The 17046-nt window shown below is 39.1% G+C and overlaps 1 protein-coding gene across 1 annotated transcript in view; it reads left to right on the top strand.

Moving 5' to 3' along the window:
• tenm1 (teneurin transmembrane protein 1) overlaps positions 1-17046 on the top strand; it is a 351544-nt gene that overhangs the window by 315624 nt on the left and 18874 nt on the right. The window contains exons 24-29 of the mRNA XM_041797861.1: positions 2078-2161; positions 2666-2860; positions 8112-8199; positions 11172-11368; positions 13849-14162; positions 15324-15496. Of these exons, the coding sequence (XP_041653795.1) occupies positions 2078-2161; positions 2666-2860; positions 8112-8199; positions 11172-11368; positions 13849-14162; positions 15324-15496 (1051 nt within the window). The remainder of the gene's footprint in view (positions 1-2077; positions 2162-2665; positions 2861-8111; positions 8200-11171; positions 11369-13848; positions 14163-15323; positions 15497-17046) is intronic.

Here is a 17046-nt window from a genome sequence, read left to right as displayed (position 1 = left end):
ATCAGTATTGATGAAAGCATAAAAACCAAAGCGAGGCAAACATCACTGCAGTAATTTATGCAGAATGAATAACCAAGTGATGGCTTCAGCTTTTGGTTTAAAGACTTGTACCAGTGTGTTTGAGTGTATCACTCAATCAGGACAGACTTAATACGAGTTTTACAATAATTTATGTTTCAAATTTTGATGGAAGAGAAATTTTCAAAGTATTTGGCTGTGAGACTCCATCGTAATGACTTCATGTACTTGCAGTGATAGTGAGGCAAGCTGCAGGAATAAGATACCCCCCTATGGAGTCTAGACACTAGTGGTGATCTTGATGATGCAGGAGCAGATAAGGAGTACACTTTTGAGAAGCTGGACTAGGACCCATGGCTTGGAGGGTGGCTTGGAGGAGGAGACAGAATAAGCAGGAAGAGCAGAAGACTTGTGAGAGATCTGGACTAGATGTAGGGATGAGTATCGAAATCTGGTACCGATACCAACACATCAGATTTCTACCGGACTGAATTGCACCACAGATATCGAGACTTCATCTTCATACCCCGCTAGCCCAAATGAAAGGCAAGAAAATCCTGATGGAATTTGTGTGATTTATGTGTTAAGTTGCACCAGTTTCCTCTTACTTATCCCGTATTCAACTGGCATCTTATAAAGATATTTCTGTGAATCATTTACGATACCCGGACAGCTTCTAGTCTCCTGCTGACCTTCAAAACACTTTTTTTCCTCTTAAAAGTATTGATTGAGGCTCTGTTGAAGCAACAGCATCATATAAAAATTATCAATGTAGCACCAGTATCAGAAAAACCCAAAATGATACCCTTTCCTAACTAGATGCTGATGAACTGAAAGGAGGTAGCTGGGGTGGAGGAGGGAGCTCCATGTGTTTTAAATGGCATGTATTTGCACACACGAGTCAGAAACAGTAGACAATAAAGTAGAGCTGCACGGTTAATTGAAATTTAATTGCAATCACAACTTTGACCTACCTAAGATCGAAGAAACACAACTGTTGGCGATTATTTAGAAAACTCTATGTGGTCATCTATTAAAAAGATTTAAAAAACAGACATTAGTGCAAAATGGATTATTTAACCATGTCAAAGCAGCACTCAAATGTGCGTGAGTGTGCTTTTAAGTCTTCTTAGAATTTTGAAGACAGAATGTTGGGATCTGAAGAACAAATTTCTTCTCAAGAGCAGTTGGTGAATGAGGCCCCTTGTCCTCGGTTTACCCGAAATTCTTGCCTCTACACCAATTTAAGAGGCAGTACAAAAGTTCAAAAACAAACACCACAAATCTATATATTGATTTCTTCGCAACATTTTATGTTTGTTCCAGTTTGACTTTGATTCAGTTTCTGTGCACAGTTCATCTTAACTTGTAAAAGTGATTGCCTGTCATCACTGCAGAGTTCAATATCATGAGCAGGAGAGATTTGATGCGTGTCCTCTTTGACTAAGGACAGACTGAGCCCTGCTTGATGAATCTCTCCACCTCTTAAAATGGGATTTCAAAGTGAACCCTCTTCTCTCTCATTTGACAGAGCCTATAATTGGACATGTCAGTGGCAATTTAACATGATCCATTTATTTACCAATCCACCCTCGGAGTCATCAATCACCTCACTGATCCCACAGACACACCGCCTCATCTCAATAGCTCACAGTCTGAGTGTTTGTTTGTGTGAGATAGACAGGAGAGTGGGTGGCAGTGTGCTAGTGTAGGTTTGTCTGGTTTTGACCCCCACAGTGTGAGCAGGCAGGGTATGCTATTTGAGCCGGCGGCGATCATGGTTATTGGCTGACATTTGGAACGGTGCCGAGGCGAGCTGATGTGAATCTTGAATAAATACTGGGAAGGCTCCCTGCCCACCGCTGACCTTTGCATGCACAGGGAGGGTCAGAGGGCCTAATGCTATGTTATTAAGGAGATATTATTTGTATCACCTGTTACTGAGACTTGTGGGCGATTCCCCTCAAGGCTTTCTTGTTCTTTTGATCTAATTTTATTTATAGAAATACAGTTACTCTCCATGTATGGCCTGAGTATATATGTGTGTATCCCTCCGTAGGTGCGTCTGGAGTGGCCCACAGACCTTGCCATCAACCCGCTGGACAACTCCCTGTACATCCTGGACAACAACATCGTTCTACAGGTAAGAAATCGCTCTTAGAAGTGTGTTTGATGGCGATGAACTCTAAACCTTTTCCCCATTCAAACTCTTGTTTTATTTTTCTTTGTTTTTTGACAGGTGTTTTCACTGTACAGGAAGAAAGTAATGAAATATTTCTCATAAATTGCAGCGCTGTCACTTCAGGTGCATTAAGAGCGAGTCTGGCTGTTCAAATAAAAGAAAGGAAAAACAACATGCTATAAACAATCCCTGCAATAATTATTTTAAAGAAAAAAGTCACTTATGTTTTGCTCATTATTTAAGCAGTTGCTCTGCAAATTAATGATTTTAATTGGAGTGTTTTTCTTGTAAAACCTAATGAATCATTAAGTGAGGCAGGTTTAGTAAAGGTGATGTTTGAAATGCTGGATAAACAGAGTTATGTTGTTCAGAGCTGATCTGTTGAGAAAAACAGGAAGTGCTGGCAGCTTTAATTTGTGCACAGTAGCGCATATGTGATCGTATCATTTTTCTTTTATTCATCAGGTCTCTGAAGGTCTTCAGGTTCGGATTGTGGCAGGCCGACCTATCCACTGCCAGGTACCAGGCATTGACCACCACCTGGTGAGGTGGGCAGCGGTGCGTGCTACCCTGGAGGCTGCCAAGGCCATCGCCCTGTCCCACCTGGGAACACTTTTCATCGCTGAGACTGATGAGAGGCGCATCAACCGTATCCAACAGGTCACACTGTCACTCCAAATCCCATAGCTCCTCTCATTCTATTTTAGACATGGATTATTAGGGCCTTAGCACTGACCTCGGAGCGAGGACTCTTTTGAAATGCAAGAATTGATTGATTTAGACAGGTGTGTGGATTCACCACTGAGTAGAACCCCCTTCAGAATTTCAAATAATCCACCCCTGCATCACCTTCTACCTAGGATATTTAAAGCTGGTGGGCATATGCATCATGACAAGATCTACAAAAAAGCCTCTTGGACACAGCTCAACAGGAAGTCAGCTATTTTCTTCTTATTTCAAAATAATTCTTATCTAATTTGTGCTAAATGACCAAAAGTGTAAGTAAGCTCTGTTTGCTTTTTTCTGGGCTCTTCTAATTTTTCATGCAATACTAGGCCTATATTCCTTTGATTGAGCATGCTTAGGCTGCAGACCGTTCATCTCTGACGGCTGCTCTCGCAGACCATCCATCTGAGACGTTGTATTTCTCAGAACAGAAATACCTGCTAAAACTTCCTGAATAAAATCGAATTAATCTTCTGAATTAATCTTCTGTTTAGGGTTAGGGTGAGGGTGAAGGTACCAAAAGTTAAAAGGTTAAAACCTGACCTGCAAAACCTACAAAACGTTCTACAAACAGTCTGCTTCAAGGAAAAAAGCTTTACCTCCATGAAAACATTTTAATGCAGCAAGCAAAGCTTCCATTGGACCATTAGCTGTATAAGCTACTTAGCTAACAGAGCTGTGTAGCTAAACTAAAACCCACAAAGCAGCTATGTAAGCTACGTATCATTGTTATCTGTGTAGCTAAGATAGCTTTAGCTATGTTTCCTACAGCTCATGCTGCTAAAGCTAACTTAGCTATAGATAACGGAGCTAAGTAGCTAACAGAGCTAAAGCCAAGCTCGCAAAGCAGCTATGCAAGCAGTTTAGATGTTATCTCTGTAGCTAAATTAGCTTCACCTAAATTTGCTAAAGCTCATGTTGCTAAGTTAGCTACACTGACTTATGTAGTAAACTTACGTAGCTAGCATAGCTAAAGCAGGCCACTGTTCTTCAAACTACTTCTAAAATTGGTCTATACATGAAGTAATCCCAGATTTGACCTTTGGCCATTTTCTCTCTTTTATTTCTGAAAAGTTTCCTGGTCTGAAATGTTTGCTGTGTGGTTATTTCATGAACGTAACTGCCAGACTTTGTTTATGAAGAAAGTTGAAACTAAACCTGGAAATGCTGTTGTACTGGCAAATAACAGCTTTCTCTCTGAGATTCACGGTGTCTCAGATTAATGATCTGTAAGTGTGGCTGTCAGACATGCATGGTCATATTAGCACGCTCACCAGCAACAGGAAGGTGCAAAATGTGGCCATTCATTATTCCTCTCAATTTGTTGAATATATCAAGCTCAGAGTTTGACAAACTAGCCACAATAACTTCCTGACAGGTTTAACGGAAGGATCGCTGGCTGGTGATGATAAATGTTTAAATGTCACGACATCACACAGGAAGCTGTCATTGTTCTCATATACAACACTAGATTTGGAAAATAACTGCAATTCCTTTCTGAGAGTGATGGTGTCTCAGACGTGGTGTCTCAGATCAGGTGTCTCTTCCTGTTACACTGGCAGGTTTACTGGAATAACCGCTGGCTGTAAACAAAGGAACATTTCAGTGTCATTGTTGTCATTGTTCTCACATGCACCACTGACTTGCTTCAAATCTCACGTATGTGATCATGGTCTGCTCCTCAATACATCTGCGTGTGAATTTTCAAGGTTTTTCTTTTATCCACTGCTGTTTCAATGCATACATTACAGCACAGTTAAACTGACGTTTCATCATAATGTTCTTGTTCCTTTGTTCTAAAATTGCAAGATAGAGGGGATATTTATTTACAGTAAAAACTGTCTAGTATGCCGCCCCAGGTGTGAAATAGTGAAGACGCTTAAGCAGTTTTCTTCTACATGCAAACAAAAATGTACTTTTATGAAAATCGAACTATATAACTGCAAAAATATCATGTTATGTTGTTGTTACAAAAACATCTGAGTTCACTGACAGATTCCTCAGTAAAGCACTATCCCAACTCCGACTCAGGGGTCATTAACTACATTTGGACAAGGGCCAGCTTGTTCCAGTATATAACATATTTTTGTTTAAATATTTTAATTTTCTTTCAAATCTATGTAATGTTTGGCCGCTTACAGTGAGATCAGTCATGTTTATCACAACCATCCACAAGGGGGCAATTGTGTTACTTTAGCTGAATATTCCCGAGGCCAAAGTTAACATTTAAAATGACAGTCTTACCAGGAATGGACTAATAAACTGATGTTTAACATGCATTGTATTTGCTAGTAACGGCTGACAGGTAGTTTTCAGAAAGAAAAAATGGATGAAACAACTTTATCTTGATGAAACTGTTTTTGGAGTTGTTTTGATGATTGCTGGGAGCTTATTTAAAAAAAAAAAAAAAAACAGGGCATATCTTTTCCTCTGCACATGTTCTGAATTCACTGATGCTCTAGGGGCCAGATGGGAGGATGTGGGGGCCTGATGTGGCCCTCGGGCTGCCAGTTGATGATCACTGCCCTATGTGACCCACATTTGTGTCCCTCTTACTAAATTCTGGGCAGGTGCCAAACTCCTGCAAGTCTCTGTGAATGATCACAGAGCAGCAATGCTTGCAAGAATCTTTTCTATATTTCTCACAAAACTGACAAACAGGAAGAGACACCTCAGTTGACAGTTGACACCAGCAATCCATCTAGCTTTATGACACCATTTTACCCTTACAATTTTACATCACAGGTCCCTCTGTGGTTGGGTTGTTTGCTGTGGTCACAGATGTGCAGCAGCAAAATGTTCTACCTCTTACACATTGCAGACAAAAATTTGATAAATCAATAAGTAAAGAAACACAAGCTTGGTGTCATCTCTGAAACAAGAAAAATGTGTTGACCGTTAGCTCCATTAGCTAGCAGCATGCTATCATAAGACCCCACTGCATTTGGGCACCAGTACTAAAAAGAAATAGCCTGCTGAACTAAATCAATAGCCTCTTTGTGGTCCACAGCATGATGCTGAGTCTATGTGGAGGCAGACGGGAACATAAAAGCCTCGGCTGCCGTGTTGATGGAGATCGAGTAGCCATGTTGGATAGGGCAATAAAAACAAAGAAAAAACAACTTTTTTTCTGTATTTGTCACATCTGTTTTATGTTTGTTACTTCAGGGTTCACATTTGTCTTTCATCTCAGAATCATTCACCCAGAAAATCAAACTACAACTTGAAAAATCCTGCTGCTTGACAACAGGACATGAGAGTTTTAAGAGCATTCCCACTCACATCCCCAGCAACAAGTAGAAATCCAGCTTTGAGAATGACTGAATCAGTTCTTTTATGACATTTAACTGTAAAATAGAATTAATGATGATGTGCTGCAGACTTTGTCAGTGGTTTGATGTGTTATCAACACATTTAAGAACCTGACAAGCTGATACAGACACAATGAGTTGCAGAAAGGACTAAATTATTCAGAAAATTTGTGTCACTTGTAAGACAAACTAGCTGCGCTCAGGTACTCGCTGATAAAACATTTTTAAAGTGATTGAAAATGACACTCAAATTAACCAGTACATTTCATCTTTAAAGGCTGAAACCAGTTGAATCCTGTACTGTTTAGTCTGGATGTCTGTTTTCCTTCAGTTTTATGAGCCCTGTTAAATATGAATGTGCCTTGGCTGCAATAAGTATTTAGGCTCTGCTTTGGCACTGTTTCTAGTCTGCTGTCATGGTGCAGCCACGTCTTGTCTATTACAAACACCAGAAACATTCAGACAAAACATGAAGGACCACACAAGCTTAACCAATATGGTCTGAATTTTATGTTTAATCATGGATAGAGGCAGGGAATGTGTCTAATATGCATGGTATTAGAGCTTTGATTTGCTTTAAAATTACAATAATTATGCTCCAAATTAGCTCTGCTTTTGCTGTGTTTGTTTTCAATAAAGAGCAAATTGCAATAACTTCTTTTCTGTGAAAGGGGCATATTTTAGAGTGCTTTCATTGATTACAAGAAACAAGACTTTAAATGCAATCAATTTCTCTCACAGAGATGGTTGTTAGTTTGCATTTATGCTTTATGACCTCAGGGAAGTCAAAGTATGCTTCTCCTACAGCAGACCTCAGAACTGCTTCCACATCCACGAGGACTAATGTTGTCCTTCTAGTTCCGCTCTTGAAGCCTAAAATTGAGCTAAATGTTCCCATTTTTTTGGAAAAGTACAACTGATTTTCTACCCTGTATGCTTGATAGACACTGACTGATTTGATCAAGTTGGAACTTTTTAAAAGCAAGCCTGTCAGACTGATCCCTAACTTGTGCCTTTACACTCAATGTGAAACTAACACCAGCAGCTAAGTCTTTAGGTGTAGCGCTACAATGAAAGCAAATGAAAACAACATTCTTGACTTTATCTAATGGTTTTAAAATCTGCCACCAGCGCCTCTGAAGCTTACAAATTAACAAGTTAAATCTTGTTTATAGCAGTCGTTTACTCCATGGATTAAACAGATGCAACATGCTGATTAATGAGCTTTAGAGGTGCTATCAGAGGAGTATTCTTTCTCTCTGCAAGAGGGCAAATATGCCAAATAATTCAATAATCAGAATATAGAAAAGCTTTATGAAATACACTGCAAATCACATTCTAATCACATCCTAAAGAGCTCTACCTCAATCATCTCTGTCATCCAATAATGCATGCCTCTTTTTGAAGCAACTACCAGCCAAGATCAATCAAAGTCAAAGTGTGGGTGAACCAGCTTTGACTTTTATTTTTTCAGGCTCTCAGAACGTAATTGATATCAATTCGCAAAGACTCATAATCTGTCAACAATGCTCCAGTTAGACCAAAAAAGGAAATGTTCTCATACGCTGATGATCTACAGTTCTTTTATTTTCTAAAATTAAAAAGGTTTCTGAGATACAATCTGCAAATGTTTGTTTTGAAGTACAGATACATGTACGCAGCCAACTAGACTGCTCTCATCTTCTTCCTCTTTCATGTAAATATCTTTATTTTTTTATTTCAAGCTTCCTTTTTTTTTGTAAAACGCCATCATTATCTTGTTTGTTGTAGAGATAAGAGAAAAAGGCTGTTGTTGAACATTATCTTCTCTTGGACAATAATCTGACGCCGCTCTCTGTAGCTTATTTTGACAGTGTTTTTTTAATACTTCACAGGTGTCGACCAACGGGGAGATATCTGTAATCTCTGGAGCCCCCACAGACTGTGACTGTAAGATAGACCCCAACTGTGACTGCTTTTCTGGTGGGTCATCAGACACACACAAACACACACATTCATGCAGTAAGTACAGCGCCTTTAAAAAGTAATCATCTCCTTGGATTTTTTGACCCTTTTAATGATTTTTTTAAATGAATCGTGGTCAATATAATTTGGCTGTTTTCACCCAAAAACTCTTAAATGTCAAAGTGAAAACAGATTTCTGCAAAGTAATGTTAATAAAATAAAAATTAGTAAGGTCAAATAAGTGACTGCATAAATATTTACCCCCTTCAAGTCAGAATTAGTAGATGCACCTCTGACTGCAATTACAGCACTGAGTCTGTGTGAATATGTCCCAATCAGGCTTGCACATCTGTACACTTAAATTTTACTCCGTTCTTCTTTGCTAAACTGCTCAAGCTCTGTCAGGTTGCACAGGGATCTGGCTTGAAAAACCCTCTTCAAGTCAAGCCACAAATTCTTTTTTGGATCGGGGTCTGGGCTTTGACTCGGCCACTCCAGAACATTCACCTTCTTGTAGTTGAACTATTTGTGTGTAGCTTTCGCTGTATGCTTCGGGTCATTGTCTTGCTGGAAAATAAATCTTCTCCCAAGCCATAGTTCTCTTGCAGACTGAGTAAGATTGTCCTCCAGCATTTTGCAATATTTGGCCGCAATTATTTTACCCTCTAACTTTTCAGCCCTACCAGGGCTGGCTGCCGAGAAGCATCCCCACAGCATGATGCTGCCACCACTGTGCTTCACAGTGGGGATGGTGCATTAGTGGTGATGTGCAGTGTTTGGTCCCTGCCAAACACGGCGCCTTGTCTGATAGCCAAAAAGCACCATTTTGGTCCCATCAGACCAATGAACTTTCTTCCACTTTATCATGGAGTCCCCCAAATGCCTTTTGGAGAACTCTAGTCCAAATGTTCTTAAACAGTGGCTTCCTATTTGCGATTATCTCATAAAGCTTTGATAGGTGAAGAACCCAGGATACTGTTGTTGTATTAAGAGTCTCTCCTATCTCAGCTGATGAAGCTTGTAACTCCTTCAGAGTAGTCATAGGTGTCTTAGTGGCCTCTCTCACTAGTCTTCTTCTTGCACGGTGGCTCAGTTTGTGAGGACGGCCTGATCTAAGCAGATTTACACATGTGCCATATTCCTTACATTTCTTGATGATGGAATTAACTTAACTCCAGGGGATGTTCTGGGCCTTGGAATTTTTTTGTATCCATCTCCTGACTTATACTTTTCAGTCACCTTTTCTCTGAGTCGCTTGGAGTGTTCTTTTGACTTTATGGTGTAATGGTAGCCAGGAATATTGATTAACCAGTGACTAGGCCTTCCAGACAAAGGTGTCTTTATACCACAGTCACTGCACTTAAGTGATCCTGATGCACTAATCGTAAGACTGTAAGGCTGTAGTTAGTTCAGTCACTTTAAAGGGGTTGAATGGTGATGCAATCACTTACTTTACTTTATACAGTTTTGTTTAATTGGCAGTACTTTGTAAAACCAAAAAAGGGTAAAACATCCAAGGAGGTGAATACTTTTCATAGGCAATGTAATCAAGTAATGCATGTATTAGATTAGGTTTAAAAGCTCTAAACAACATGTAGCTGCACTGAAAAATCATTAAATATCATTTCAAACTTTAAAGCAGGAATGTTTTTAAGTTTTGTTAAAGGCTAAATGAATTGAAACAGTCATAGTTTATAAGTCAAGCTTTAGAGGAACGTTTCCTCTCTTGTCTGTCTCCGTCCCTGTTTTCTTCTCTTTTTATGAAGTGTCTAAATTATTTAACCAAGATGGAATTTTAATATCTGCAGAGGGCCATTTTTCCCTCTTCTTGAAAAATAATAATAAAAAATATATGTAATAATGTTTATGTATGCAACAACAATAAATAGAAAGAAAATTACTATCTCCAATGTTGCAATGAAAAGGTAAGTGAATGTTATTTAAATGTGCTAGTGTGTGGGCACTAGGGGATGTATTTGTATTTGTATTCATGTAGAGGATCCTTCAGTGCAGGGAAAAAAAACCTCCAGCTAAATTTCAGTTGAAACCAGCTTGAGAAAAAAAAAAATCCTTTCAAATCCTTTCAAATAACAAGCAATGGAAAAGCTCCCCTCTCACTGCTACAGGTTTTAACTGGTTGGTATATCATGGAAGGGCACCTGAAATGTAATAAAGGGAAGACGGAAAGGGCCAAACAAATAAGCAGATGTTCTTTTGACACTTAGTCCATGCTTTCATTGTAAGTGTCAGAGGATGTGATTTTATCATTTAATTCTGCTTATAAAAATCAGCCTCTTTTCTATTCAAAATGGAGGGAAGTGTCTCTCCCATGCCACAAGCCAATGGGCTGTAACCATTCCTATTTCTTGGGTTGTACTTTGCATATTTTCAATCATGTCTTGCTGTTAACAGATGATTACTCTCTTCAGAGGCTTTCCGTTTCCATCCCTTCAACGTAGACACTCACTGTGCCTTTGAACATGTGAGCGCACGCCAGCAAATACAAACAGACATGAACTCGCACATGCACAAAAACATACACACAAACATAATGTGCATGCTGTCAAGAGATAAACTGCCACCCTGCTGCCAGCAAAGACCCATCAGAGGCCCAAGGCCTACTGCTGACAGCATCTAAAGGGCTTCACCCGGGTATTCTCCTGCTGTGCTACCAAAGACATGTGAATGCATTCAGCCACCTACTATCACTGTCTGATAAGGCTGAGGTCACTATCAAGGTGGTCATATCAACTCCATTGGGATGCTATGGTATCCAAAGAAGTCCAAATCCTGAGCTGAACTGATAAACAGTTAAGCGGCGCCATGGGAACTTTGTGTTTTGCAAAGCTTGTGTGTACCAGTTGTGACTTTTTCCAAAGAATAAATTGTCTCTCTCAGTTTATCTAGAACTGAGGGTGTCTTCCCTTCTGCTTATTGGTGATAAAGGGTTCCTCCTCATTTTAATAAAGTCTTCTTGTCTTTCTTATCAGGGGATGGAGGCTATGCCCGTGATGCTCGTCTCAAAGCCCCCTCCTCTCTAGCAGTAGCCCCCAATGGCACCCTGTATATTGCTGATCTGGGCAACATCCGGATTAGAGCTGTCAGCCCCAACCAGCCTCAGCCCAGCCCAGCAGGACTAGTGGAGATCAGCTCCCCACTGGACCAGGAGCTTTACCTTTTCAACCAGGTACACCGTGACTGAGTCTTGCCATAAGGATACGGATTTGTAGTTGTGTGGTAAAAACCTAGACAGTATTTCATTTTAAATCAGAATGATGTCTGAGAAGCTAACAAAATTTAAGGCAAATGTGATACTAGCTGCTGAGAAGCTAACAAAACGTAAGGATAAATGTGAGCTAACCTCCTGAGAGGCTAACAAAATGAAAGGCTAAATGTGATACTGAATGAAAGGCTGTCAACATGACAAATAAAAAAGTGATGCTAACTGCTGAGAAGTTAATGATAGGTAAGGCTAAATGTAACACTAACTGGTGTAAAGCTAATAAAATGTCAAGCTAAATGTGATACTTACTGCTAAGAAGCTAAACAAAATATAAGCTTGTTACATATTTAAAAAAAAAAAAAAAGTGCTATCGACTGAGGAGCTAACAAAAAATTAAGGTTAAATGCAACACTAACTGCTTGGAAGCTACCAAAATGTAAGGTTAAATGTGACTCTCAATGCTAAGAAGCCCATAAAATGTAAGGTTAAAGGTGACACTAACTACAAAGTAGCTAACAAAACGTAAGGTTTAATGTGACTCTCAAAGCTAAGAAGTTCATAAAATGTAAGGTTAAAGGTTAAATGTGATACTAACAGCTTAGAATGTAAGGCTAACATAATTTTTTAAAAAGTGATGCTAACAGTTGGGAAACTAACAAAATTTCAGGCTGGCTTTTTGAAGTGATAAAAACTTAACTTACCGCTGAGACGCTGATGAGATGTACGGCTAAATGTGATACAGCTAAGAAGGTGACAAATTGTAGAGGTGGTTACATGATTAAAAAAAAAAAGTGAGGCTTAACGTGAAACTCACTGCTTAGAAGCTAACAAAATGTAAATGGGACGCTAACTGCTGAGAAGCTAATCAACGTGTCAGGCTTAATGGGATGCTAACTGCTGATGAGCTAACAAAATGTAAGGCTAAATGTGACGCTAACAACTGAGAAGGTAAGCAAAATTTATGGCTAAATGTGACACTGCTTCGAGGCTTGCAAGATCGAAGGCTAAATGTTATATTAGCTGCTGAGAACTTACAGAATGAAAGCTGGTTACATGATAAAAAAAAGTGATGCTAACAGCTGAGAGGCTAACAAAATTGGAAACTAAACAAGAAACTAATAAAATGTTAGGTTCAGTGTGAAACTAACTGCTGAGAAGCTAACCAAATGTACGGCTAAATGTGATACTAACTGCTCAGGAGCTAAAAAAAAAAAAATGTAAGGCTTAACGTGAAGCTAACTGCTCAGAAGCTAACAAAATGTAAGGTTAAACGGGATGCTAACTGCTGATAAGCTAACAAAATGTAAGGCTAAATGTGATGCTAACTGTTGATAAGCTGGCAAAATGAGAAACTAACAACTAAGTAGCTAAACAATGTGTAAGGCTTAATCTGATTTATAAAAAAAAATGTGATGCTAATGCCTGAGAAGCTAACAAAATATAAGGCTAAATGTGATCCTAAATGCTTGTGAAAAGCAACATGAACTGCTGAGAAGCTGTCTTAATAAATTGCCTCATACAACCAAAGGCACCCTTTTTATTTGAGGTCAAAAGTTGACAAGAGTTCATATATTTGTATTCATGTGTTGACTCTGTAACTTTAAGAAATAATGAATCATTGATGTTTTAATTTACCAGTGTGAAATAAGCCAAGTAAGACTGATGTTATATTTGAAATTGCTTACTTTTTGCTCTCAGCAGGGACCAAATTTTATATGCCAAATCAAATTTTATCTCTTATTCACTGGCACATAGGCATAACCTAATGTTGATCCAACACTAAGTTTGATAAGTAATTGCTGTTCCTGGATTTGACGCCTCATCTTATGTTTAATGAAAGTCTCTTGAATATTCTAGAGGTTTTTATTTGCCAAATTTAATTTAAGTTTTTAGTTTCAAAATTAATATTTACTCATGTCTTATATAACAAGAAGACTTAAAAATATCTTCAAAATAGGAACAATAGGGAGGCGTTTTTCTCCCGTCCACAACTCCCCCGGTTCCTCCTCTTTTTTCCAGAGTACAGGAGTACCACGTGTTCTTCATTTGTTTGCAGTTTCTTATTTGGTGCTGGGGAACCCACTCCTGTTAGTTGACAGTGGTAACCAAACAATATGCCTTAAACAGGACTAAAGTACTGGGATTATATTTAACACGTTTGATTTTATTTTGCCAAGGACCACCTTACACCAAATGACCACAATCATGGGAACATGCTCCAACCAGGCAAAACTCTTGTGACTTTATTCTGACTTTGGAAATGTGTCTGTGACTTTGAAATAACTTGAAATTTCATTAGGAACAAGGCCAGCATTAGTACTTTGAAGCAGTAGTTTTTCTAAAGAAGTTAGAAAAAAAGACAGTCAAGGTTATCAAGGGATTTACAAGCAGCTGCTGTATCCCCTATCCTGGCAAACCCTGTCTGTCTCTTCTTTTCACAACAGAATGGCTCCCACATGTTCACCAAACACCTGATCACTGGTCACTACCTGTACAACTTCTCATATGGCTCAGACGGCCAGCTGTCTGGACTGACGTGCCGCGATGGCCATGGGCTTCAAGTGAGGAGAGATGCTCATGGTGTGCCTCTCTGGCTGGCACTACCTGGCGGACAGGTGTACTGGCTGTCTCTTAGCAACAGTGGAACACTGAGAAAGGTATCAGCCCAAGGCCATGACATCGCCCACATCACTTACCATGGCAACACTGGTCTCCTAGCAACTAAGAGTGATGAGAACAGTTGGACCACTGTTTATGAGTAAGTCTACAGTTTTTCCTCTCAGCCTTTGTTCTCTTTTATATCTTTTATCTGTCTTTTATTGGTCTTTTATTTCTTTCCATCCATCTCAACTTCTACTTTTTTTCTTTGCTTTATGGTTGGCAGTTAAACACTGAATGTTTGTACAATATTTATAACGGATTGCATACATGTGCACATGTGTTAATGTGAGATGGGCTTTACTTTTGTGTTGTGAAATAATAGTGCCATCTGGTGGTAACTAGAGCATCATTTTACAAAGCAAGAGAAGCCTTTAGTCTCAGTCCTCAGTCTTTTGCTTAAGTGACAGATTAGCTGAAGGACGTCTTTGCCACACTCTGATCACACACATGAATTTAAGGACATGAAGTAAACTACACACGCAAAGACACATCCGCTGAATTATATCCCATTGTTTTCAGAGTCTCTGTCTCAAATTCCACAGCTGGGTAATTACAAATATAAATCATAGTTGACACTTACTCTGTGCCAATGTTTGTTGTGTGAGAGGGAAAAACTGTGTGATGGAGAGTGAGTACACTTGTGTCTATGTTCTCATATGTGTGCATAAAACTGCTAATTGTTCAAGAGAAATACTTTTGTGTGCATTTGTGCTTGTCCATCACCCACTCTGTATGTTTTTTAGTTTTATTTAGTGATGCAAAACTATACAGGGCAGGTGAACATGTGGTAGACGCAATACAGATACTACATGATACTCATACTACCACTGGAAAAATGCAGCAGTATTGTGTGGGAACAAGTAGGACAGCAAAGACAAGACAGAGACAAGCAGGGATTAACAACACTGTTTAATGTTTTAAGTTTAAGGGTTAAAGGAAGATAGATAGATAGATAGATAGATAGATAGATAGATAGATAGATAGATAGATAGATATACATATAATGTATTTAAATTGTAATAGTCATAATGATCATAATAATCATGATTATTCAATTACAATTACTAAAATAAATCATACTTCACATTTACTTTGTGCCAAAGTTTTTGTATGTGAGAGGTGAAAACTGTGCGGTAAAGAGTTGTATACACTTGTGTCTACACACTTATGTGTACATAAAACTCTGTTCATTGTTCAAGGGAAACACTTTGTGTGCATTTGTGCTGGTCCATCATCCCCTCTGTGTTTGTTCTCCTAGGTACAACAGTGAGGGCCGTGTGACCAACATCACCCTCCCCACTGGTGAGGTGAGCGGTTTCCACGGCAACCTGGAGCGCTGGTCTCGAGTGGAGGTCGAGGCCTCAAACCGAGAGAACTTTGTCACCAGCACCAACCTCTCTGCAAGTGACACCATCTATACGTTCAGACAAGGTATTAAAGTATCAGATCATAGATGTGGCATCTCTCATCTCTCATAGGTCAAAAGGAACTTTGGTTAGCAGTAGGAGGACAAAGCAGTTTACATGGAGACAAACATGGGGGCAAAGCTGTCTTAACACACTGGAAAGGTTATGTGTCACCACAGTTCATCTGTATATGTCCAATTTACCACAAAAACAGCACGAGGTTGATATGACTTACATAACAACAAGTAAGCACCATAAGGTTATAGTTATGTTTAAACATTTATGACAGGCAAACTGCAATATTGTGGCAGTTATTCTAGTCAGGTTAGACACACTGACCTGCCTTTTTCTTTTCCCTTTTTTATTGGCTACCCTGGATGTGTGCATAAGAGATTCACAGTTATGGAAAAGGATTTATCCCTTTCTATAAATAATTCACCTACGGATCTAGCTTGACCTCATTATATAACAAGACTAATGACCAGTGATTTTTTTTAAGATACTTTTTTGCAAAAAAAAAAAAGGCAGATCCGGCTGTCATGTAAAATGTCTTAACAACCAGTGGAAAATGGAAAAGAGGGCAGGGATAAGAAGAGGAGAAAATGAGAGTGGAGTGGAGAAGCCGCTCATGGGAGCAGCTTCTTCTCATGTCATCCCTTTAATTGCTTTCTAGCTGTTGTCACAATGACAGGACTGCAGGGAAAGAAATGCTGCTCCAACACACACAAATGCATCTGCACACATGAGGGCTTGTGCACACTGCTACAGTATGTCAGAGCTGCCAGGGAGGAGTTGAAGTGACCCCCCCCTCCCCTAATTTTACAGTACTCCCTCAACCCATTACTTCCACTATCCACAAATTCATTGTGTCTCTTTCTGCCTCCGAGGCAACAATAACCATGTGTATTGAAAGAGGTTTTACAGTGGTGCAGGGAGTTGAAGTTACTATCCAGTTTATGAGATGTGTTAAGTTTTACGATGACAATATATTTTTATGATAATTTTTGCAATTTTTTTAGATTAATTGCTTTTTAGAAAATGGTAAAGACATGAGTCAGTGTGGTATTGGCATGTGTGATCCTGTCTACAAACTTTCTCTGAGCTAAATTGAAGTGAAAGAACAGTTTCTGAGAATATCTCAAAGTGTGAACAACTGTCATGGCCAAGCACTCTTCACTTTGCTCACATCCCTTTTCTTTCTATTTCTCACTACCTCTTCTCAATGCTGTACCATACTATATATCCATCTGTCTCCTTTTTCTCTCTCTCTTCTGCTTGCTTTTTGAATAGATTACTTTTTCTAAAGATACAATGGAGCTGTGCTGTGGCAACGAGAGCACTAAGCATAAAAAATTTGGTAATTAGTTCAAACAAAACATGCTAACAAAAAGCCAGACTTGCATTCATTGCATTCATGTACTCTGCTGCTGTATCTCATTGGTTTTTCTAAAAACTGTTTCCTGAGTGATGAGAACTGATGTTTATTCACACTTTTTTTAATGTTGTGGTGTAACTGCATCTTTATTTCAATGTGTGCGTGTGGCTTTCTGTTTGTTTGTGTCTCTCTGTACATGT

Source organism: Cheilinus undulatus, linkage group 10, assembly GCF_018320785.1.
Source record: "Cheilinus undulatus linkage group 10, ASM1832078v1, whole genome shotgun sequence".
NCBI lineage: Eukaryota > Metazoa > Chordata > Actinopteri > Labriformes > Labridae > Cheilinus > Cheilinus undulatus.
This window is presented reverse-complemented; position numbering and strand designations above follow the sequence as displayed.